At 45.7% G+C, this 9,284-nt stretch overlaps 1 protein-coding gene across 6 annotated transcripts in view; it reads right to left on the reverse strand.

The window, feature by feature from the left end:
* HTT (huntingtin) overlaps window positions 1–9,233 on the reverse strand; it is an 831,912-nt gene extending 822,679 nt beyond the window's left edge. For 3 of the 6 annotated variants that reach the window (XM_033950401.1, XM_033950373.1, XM_033950392.1), the window contains exon 1: window positions 8,858–9,232. In XM_033950401.1, coding sequence (XP_033806292.1) covers window positions 8,858–8,994 — 137 coding nt within the window. In that variant the 5' untranslated portion in view covers window positions 8,995–9,232. Of the gene's footprint in view, window positions 1–8,857 lie in introns of all 6 variants that reach the window. The other 3 variants (XM_033950363.1, XM_033950354.1, XM_033950381.1) reach the window with 2 other exon arrangements.
* Between the last annotated feature and the right edge of the window lie 51 nt (window positions 9,234–9,284).

Consider the following 9,284-nt stretch of genomic DNA (forward strand, 5'->3'; position numbering starts at 1 on the left):
ACCAGGTTTTCAGGATACCCACCATGAATATAAGTAGAATCTCAGTTATCCAGCACCCATGGGGATTGGTGGATACGAAATAACTGTTTTTCTGGTTGATTGAGAGTGTGTAGCCTTGTCTAACACACAATTCCCCCCCCCAACACCTAATTTCTCATTCGCATGCAGACTGCTGTATGCAAATCTCTGTCATACATATTCATTGTTGGATTCTGAAAATCTGGTTAGAACCACTCCATGAAGTTGTAGGATTTTACAAAACAGTCTTCAAAATGGAAAGGAAACAGATATCCCTGTCCTGATCTCTAAAGCCCCAAAAGCTGCTTTCTCTAATGGTCGCATCCAAACACTCACTCCATGAAGTTGTAGGATGTTACAAAGCAGTCTTCCAAATGGAAAGGAAACAAACATCTCTGTCCTAATCCCTAAACCCCAAAAGCTGCTTTCTCTACTGGTCACATCCAAACACTAAGGGACTCATAATTTAAAAAAAAAAAAAAGTCTAAAAAGTGGCCTGAATAGGTACTTGGACGATTAAAAAGCCTGATCGTCCAAGTACCCATAACCAAAGCTGGTTTTACATGTATCTAAAACCAGCTTAAGCCTTTCCCCTGCCTCTAAACGCACAGAGCAAAGAGAGGCGTTTTTAGAGGAGGGGAAAGGGCGAGAGGTGGGCCGACCTAGACATAGGCCTACAGCAGGTATAACCAAAATTTTAGGCAGGTTGCCTGGTCGGCACTTATACGTTTTGACTTAGACCAAGTCAAAACAGGTGTAAGTGCCGAAAAAGGGCCCGCTGAGCTGATGGCGGCGATCAGCTCAGCGGCCCGGCAACCTACCCACCCCCACCGCAACCATCGCGGCAGGAGAGATGCCTAATCTCCCCTGCCACAATAGCGATACCACCAAGTGCACTTGGGATTGCTACAGCAGCAGGAGAGATGAGCCATCTCTCCTGCAGCGATCCACCCCACCCCCCACCCCCCCGACACAATCCAGGCAGGAGGGAGCCCAAGCTCTCCTGCCCTCGGTGCACCTCCCTCCCACGATCGCCCCCCAAAACCCCCAATCGGCCCCCCACCCACTGACCCGCGAGATCCCCCCCATACCTGAAAATAAGTTGGCCAGACGGATGAGTCCCAAGCCCGTCCGCCATCCATCGAATGGCGGGCCTTAGGGCCTGATTGGCCCAGGCGCCTCAAACCAGAATCGGCCCAGTAGCCTTAGGCCCCACCTGTGGGCTTATTTTGTCCCAGGGGACGGTAGTATAACTCTACCTTTATACTCCTTCCCTTCACACATAGGATTTCTATCCATAAGGATTCCACACTGCTATCCATATCATGCAGAATGTTTATTTGATTTGATTCAATTCCCTCTTTAACATATAGCACACACACCTTCCAATTTCATCTTTTCTAGCCTTGAAATATTTATTATTATTATTAGGTTTTTTTTATATACCGCCTATCAAGGTTATCTAAGCGGTTTTACAATCAGGTACTCAAGAATTTTCCCTATCTGTCCCGGTGGGCTCACAATCTATCTAACGTACCTGGGGCTATGGAGAACTGAGTGACTTGGCCCAGGGTCACAAGGAGCAGCGCAGGGTTTGAACCCACAACCCCAGGGTGCTGAGGCTGTAGCTCCAACCACTGCGCCACACACTCCTCCTAATATAATTTGTACCCAGGTACCCCAGTGTCTCATTGATTGTCCTCCTTCTACCAGGTCTCTGAGATGCCTATTATATGTTTCTTATCATTCAGTGCTATATATTCTTAACTCTCCTATTTTATTTTTTAGGCTTCTAGCATTTGTATACAGACACTTTGTGTTTTTTCCTTGCAACTACAATCTGCTGAGAAGACAGGGAAAATCTGAGTCTTTTACTCTGTCTTCCCCTTAAAGCCTCCTGGCTTTCTTTCACCATTATTGGAACCTCTAAGACAGACATGTAAAATTTGGCCCGCGGTGAGTTAAAAATTGTCCCGCCAGACATTTTCAACTTTATACTAAATCTGGCCCGCCGGCACGAACCGTTACCAATGCTGCTGCTCTTGACTCGCGTCTGCCTTTGCCTGGTCTCCTCTTCAAAGCAGCCTGCTGAGAATCGCCGGCCGGCTGTAGCGAACCTCGCAGGCTACCATCGACCTTGGAAGCACGTTCCCTCTGATGTGATCCCGTACATCAGAGAAGGAGTGGGACCGCGGCAAAGGGAACGTGCTACTGAGGTCAATGGCAGCTTGCGAGGTTCGCTACAGCCGGCCTGTGATCCTCAGCAGGCTGATTTGAAGAGGAGACCAGGAAGCTGGGATGGAGGGAGGGTAGGAACGGCAGGCCAAATCTGAAGATGAGACCGGGAAGAAGAAAGGGGGAAAACATGCAGGCCTTCGGGACAGGATAGGTCCTGATGTAGAAGAGAGAGAGAAGGAGGAGTCCTAACGTGTATGTGCCGGACTGGGTGGAATGTGGGGTGGGTAAGAAATAAAACAGAGGAGAAGGACAGAGATGGTGGGCAATGGGATGGAGGGAGGGAGGGAAGGAAGGAACAAAAAGAGAGATAAGTTGGACACAAGGGATGGTATGGAGGGGGGATAGAGATACTAGATAGGAGGGTAGTTGTGAAGAGAAACGGAGAGATGGTGGACTCTGGGGTGGTGGGGAAGGAGGGAGAGATGCTGGATAAAAGAGTAGTTGAGAAAAGGATAGATGGTGGATCTGGGGATGGTGGGGTCCATTACTGCAGCTGCGGATAAGGACACGAAAACAAGGAAAGATGCCAGACCTCCGGGGAAGGGAAGGGAAACGGACGGGGAGGACAGAGATGGAAGATTGATGGTTACCACGGAGAAAGAAGAAAACGACAAATGGGCAGGAGACCCTGGCAAGCGAGTTATCAAAAAAACAACCAGAGCCTGGGACCAACAAAAGGTAGAAAAAAATAATTTTATTTTCTGTTTTGTTATTACAATATTTATTTTGTTTACACCACAGAGTCGATGTAGGTTGGAGACGTTATAACCCTATACTTCTAAGACTAAGCCTTAGTCACTTATTAAGGTGCGATTTAGCGTACGCTAAATCAGTTAGCATACTTTAATAAAAGGACCCCTAAGTATCTTAATTAAAAATTCAGCCCGTGATTAAACCTTTTTTTCAGATTTTGGCCCCTTGAGTTTGACAGCCGTGCTCTAAGAGATCTATGTCCAGAAACACCATTTGGAGAAAATCTGGCGCAGAACAGACATATTGAGAGACCACTCTGGGGCTGAAGGAGTATGCTGAGTTTGTCTGCCAACACATTTTGCTTACTTGTAAGATAAACTGCTCCAAGAAGGATTCCATGAGCAATTGCCCAAGACCAAATCTAGATTGCTTCCATGCAGAGAGAGTGAGATCACATTCCTCCTTGTTTGTTGAGAAAGAATATGGTAACCTGATTGTCAGTGCAGATGAGCACTATTTGGTGAAGAACACGGTCTTGAAATGTTTGGAGAGCACTGTGAATTTCTCAATGCTCAAGATCAATGGCAACAGCTACAGATATTCTGAAGGAGACATCGAAAGTTGCTCAGGCCATAAACTTTCAGTAGTAAACAAATTCTTGGAGAGCTGTAATTGTTTGAGTTGTGATGGGAGATACTGATGAAAATCATACAATTGTTTAAAAAGAGATTTAAAATATTTGAACATGTAAAACTGGTAATCCATGTAGACTGGAATGCATGTTTACTAAAGGAATCCTTTTCCAGGGGAAGCAGAAGCATAAGAATGTCTACAATGCTCTACTTACAGAGAGAGGTGTACAAATACACAAAAATAAAATGTGTCACATGCGCACACACATATCTTTCTAACCTAACCTTATAATAGAGGAATTCAGTTTGCAAAGGGGAAAAATGAGAAGCCCTACCTTAACTATTAGAGCATCTTCATGCCACTAAAGGGCTAAAGGAAGGCTAAATGCTGATTATCTTTCACTCGTGGCACAAATACATAGTATAATTACTCAGGAAACCTGCTGCAGTTACTTTTTTTAAACAGTGATGTGGTGTGAAAGTATAAACATATTAACATAGTTAATGACAGCAGATAAAGACCTTAAGGGTCCATCCAGTCTGCCCTATAATTACATGCATTACAATTTCATTAGTTCTTTGTTATTTCTGGGCCATAGACCTTAGAAGTAGAGAATGACACAATTCGTCACCATTCCCATTCCTGCAGATAACTGGAGGAAACCATCCCCATGTCATTCTTTAAGGAGAGAGGGAAGAATCAGAATATAAATGGGCATAACCACTGACCCTCAAAGCCTTGCACGGAAGAATCCTGGTGTAGAACCCTGGTGAAGAATGACACGGGATTGTTTCCTGCAGTTATCTGAGGGACGGGAACAGTAATGAAATTTGTCACCATAAATCTCTCTACTTAGAAGTCTATCTGGTACTGTCCTTAGCTGGTTTCAGACTGTGAAAGTTTACTCATTCATATTCTAATTAATGATCCTCTGTGTTCATCTCACACTTTTTTGAATTCCACTACCTCCCTCAGGAGGCCATTCCAGGCATCCAAAACCGTCTCCATGAAAAAGAATTTCCTAACATTTCTCTTAAGTCTACCACCTCTCAACTATGTCCTCTAGTTTTACCAATTTCCCTTCTCTGGAAAAGATTCGGTCCTATATTAATACTTTCAAATATTTAAATGTCTGCATTATATCACCCCTGTCTCTTCTCTCCTCCAGAGCATAGATGTTGAGGTCTTCAAGTCTCTTGTACTTCTTTTGGCTTGGCGCAAATCCCCCTACCATTTTTGTCATTTTCCTCTGGGGCATCTCTCTCGCTGCAGGGCAAGGGGGTCGGGTCGTGGCGTGGCGGGGATTTTAGGGCAGCAGGAGAGTGTAGGCATCTCTTCCGCTGCAGGGGGTGATGTCACCACTGTTCTGGGGGGGTGGGGGGTGTTCGCCGCTGCTGTTGCAGGTTTTGTGATGCAGCAGAGAGAATGGGCATCTCTCCCACTGCATCACAACACGGAGCTTTCTAGCAGTCTCTGACACTGACCGGCACCCCTGGACCAGTCACTTATTTTTGTCACCAAAAGCCAACACCGCTTTTTGAAAATGGCTCAGCTTTTTTAAAGAATCCATTGGAGGGCTCATTTCATTGTTGAAGAGCCCATTTGCATGTCAGTGTCAGAGACTGCTAGAAACCTTGCTAAAGACAGAGATAATCCCTTTTGATAATCTGCCGCTAAACTGCATATAGGCTAAATTGCCGGAAAACGGTTTAGTGACGGCGTTAAAATTTTGAGAATCTGAGCCTGAGTTCAGTTCCCACCGCAGCTCCTTGTGACCTTGGGCAAGTCACCTACCCTCCATGGCCCCACGTACAATACTTAGATTGTGGGTCCACCAGTGACAGAAGTACCTGCAAAGAATATGTACAGTGCTAAGTATGCCTAGTAACACTATACAAATGATTAGTAGTAGTATGTATAATTCTATGCAATCTATGTAGCAATATGCTGCTTGTAACCCTAGAACTCCAATTTGCAAGGATTCGGCTTGATATAAGACTGCACATAATATATAACAGGAATCAAAGGATACCTAGGGGTCACTAAAAGTGATTTAACTAAGCAGGAGAGGCTCCTGTCCAATTAAATCACTTATGCAGATCTACTATACCTGCTGATATTCAGCAGCACTTAACCAGCTAGTACTGATCTTCGGCAGAACTAACTACTAAAGCCATAGACAGTGATTCTGTAAACATCCTGGGGGCATAGTGGGCGCATATGCAGTGAAAATGCTGCTATTGAGCATTTAGGGCCTCTTCTATCAAACTGCGCTAGCAGTCTTTAAGCGCAGATAGCTAAGCTGAATGGCCCAAGCTGCTCCCGATGCTCATACAAACTCTATGAGCATCGGGAGTAGAGAATGACATGGTGGCTGATACCTTCGGGTACCCCCGCCGAAACGGGGAGCGAGAAGATAATAGTCGTTGGGGATGGGAACCAGACCATTCACCACCCCATGGAGCAGTGAATGGTCTTGTCTCCGCAGTGAAGGGAACACAACATGCGGTCACGCATCCCGCCCGATCGCTGCGTCCTGCCATTTCCTTCCCTCCCCCTCACCTTATGTGATGAATTTAAATGTTGTTCTCCCAGCGGCGCGCGGGCACGGCTGCTTCAGTTGAATCCTCCTCTGACACACCCAGAAACAGGAAGTTGTGTCAGAGGAGAAGATTCAACTTAAGTAGCCGCACACGACTTGATGAAAGCGTGCGTGCCGCTGGGAGAACACTTAAATTTGCCACATAAGGTGAGGGAAAGAGAGGGAGAGAAATGGCAGGATGCTGCAATCGGGCGAAAGAGGGCTGCTGGACCGCGCAAACTTTGACTGCGCGTGTTCCCTCACAGCAGGAAGGAGGGAGTGAAAGGGAAAGAGATGCTGGGCCAAGTGGATGAAGAGGGAGACAAATATTGAGAAAGGGGAGGAAAGGCAGGTGAGCCAGATGCTGGAAGCAGAGGGAGAAAGAGGAAAAGAAGCTAGATGAGCTTGGAGAGGAGAGAGACACATTGGTGTCGAAGTGGAAGAGAGGGGAAATCTGGACACAGGAAGGTAACAGAGGGAAAATTATGTACATGGGGGCATAGGAACAGAGACATAAAGGGGAGATACATGGGGGGAATTATGTGCATAGGGGGGGAATTATGTGCATAGGGACAGAGACATAAAAGGGAGATACATGGGGATGGTATATGGACACAGGGGGGACAATGCCGGACACAGGAGGGAGTATACAGATACAGAGGGGAGATATTAGAAATGGGGAGAATAGGAACACAGAAGGGAGATGGTTTGTGCGGATGCGATCAGATGATTTGCAGGGACGGGACGGGGACCGAACTCACAGGGATGGGGAAGGGACTGAGCTCGCTGGGATGAGACGGGGATGAGCTCACGGGGCGGAGACGGGGATGAGCTCACGGGGCGAAGACGGAGACAAATTTTTTACCCGTGTCATTCTCTAGTCGGGAGCAGCGCGGGCCATTCAGCGCGGCTCACTGTGCTATAAACTGCTAGCACATTCTAATAGAACTTAATCCGATAAATTGAACCATATAAAATTCAGTCCTATCTTTATCTAGTTTCATTTAAAGAGTTAAGTACTGTGACTCTGGGCAAATGGATTCAATTTAGAGAGTTGTGCAGGGACAGAAATCAAACCTGTCCCCGCTAGAATCAAATCCATCCATCATCACAAGTAATCTCTTCCGTCCCCGCCCATCCCCATAAACTTCAGAAGTAGTTATTTGATTTAATTATGCTACTGAATTAGTGGCTCTGGTATAGACCAATTTACAAATAAGGCTTCCAGGTCAGCTGTGAGCAGCACTTTGGAACTGCTGCCCATAGCTTTGTGAAGAAATATGTACGGCTGCTTGGAAGGAAAAAGGAGGAGGACGCCAGGAGACAGGTACACAACGCGGGAGCCCCATAAGAGGTGCTTCCATCCAAACATGATTCCCATCAGCTCTGTTCCTATGCAGCTCTCTAGATGAATTCCCAGTGTAGCTCCTTGTGACCCTTGGCAAATCTCTTAACCCTCTATTGCCCCAAGTACAAAAACTTAGATTGTAAATCCACCAGGGACAGACACATTACCTACATATAATGTATACAGTGCTGTGTACATCTAGTAGCAATAGTAGAATATCCCACTTAACCAAATAAGGGATAGCCAGCCACATAAACACATATATTCAATGCCACTGCCCAGACATGGCTCAGCATAACACCAGTGACAGCCATAAAAAAATGCCAACTACTATCAGTTAAATGTTTATCTCTTAATGTTCTTTAAAAAAAAACACAATTTAAAAAGATTTGAAGCCAGAAATATGGCATACCAATTGAGGAAATTGAATAATGGGTCACTATGCTTTATCAACTTACTTAACCTGTGTTCAAACATATTCCAAATATCCTCTACAGCACTGTGAATGTGAATATCAAAAGTGCTAAACACATAAACTACTATTATCGTGGTCCATAAAAACAATTTTCAAAACATCCATCCTCAAACTATCATATTTTTCCAAAATCCCATCATCTCTCTAGGGAAAAGGGTCAAGAAAATGTAGGGGGAAAAGATGAAGGACTAGTCAGATAGGATAACACTTTCATCTTGGTCTGTCCTATAAGAAGAATGGATGTTCCATACAGACTTGGTGACAGCCACACACTCATTCATAATTGCCCAGGCAGTCTGTTCATCGCTCTGGAGAGAGGAGTGCCGAAACAGACCAACATCAAAAACAACAAAGTCTCTGATAGGGTTTGAGCAAATACTTTTTTACTCAAAAAACACTGGCTTTGATCATTTGAAACACTTCAAACAAAATAAATTACTATTATTAGCACGACATTCACTCCAGAGAAAAAGTACTAGGAAAACAAGCTTCATGCTGCCATCAATTAACAAAAGTGAGCAAATTGAGCAGATAACTTACATTCGTAGCTAAAGTAAAATATTCCTCTTTAATAGAGAGTCTATTTTAAAGAAAACAGATAGCAATGCTCTCTGGCAATTTCCGATCAAGGGGCTCTTTGCCCATTTTGCATCACCGCGCGAGTCGCACTTAAGGTTTCATAAGATAAATTCAGTGAGGAGCTCCTGCTTCCAAGGCAGTGGAGCAGACTACTGTAGTTACTAAGCAAGCAGGTGGCAAAGCAGATAGGGAATGGAAGAGGAAAAGTTACTAAGCAAGCTGGTGGCAAGAAAGAGAAAGGGGAGGGCGAATAAATCAATCTAACAAAGTCGGGCCCATCATCTGCACTCACTGCTTTTGCACCGGCTCTTCGGGCACCACAACCACCGCAGCCGCTGCAGCAGCAGCCGCCGCCGCCACCGGTCCCTGTTGTTGCTGGAAAGACTTAAGCGACTCAAAGGCCTTCATCAGCTTCTCCATCGTGGCCATGTCCGAAAAATCAGCCCGTCCTCTTCCAAAATACCACAGCGCCGGTCAAAACGAAAGCAAATGAAGAGAAAAGAGGGGCCTCTCTGCACCCACATAAATGGTCGGCAGCCGCCGGACTCAGCGCTCACCGACACCCTCCAACCGTCCCATCACCCTCCCCAACTCCGCAGCAAGAGGAAACACAACCACTGACAGAGAGGAGAGCACAACCAAACTTGGGCGGAGCGAAGCTGCGCACTGCCAGCTCCGACGACCAATCCCACCGTAGGTTTCCTGGGGGCGGAGAAAAA

The sequence above is a fragment of the Geotrypetes seraphini genome, chromosome 1 (genome assembly GCF_902459505.1).
Source record: "Geotrypetes seraphini chromosome 1, aGeoSer1.1, whole genome shotgun sequence".
NCBI lineage: Eukaryota > Metazoa > Chordata > Amphibia > Gymnophiona > Dermophiidae > Geotrypetes > Geotrypetes seraphini.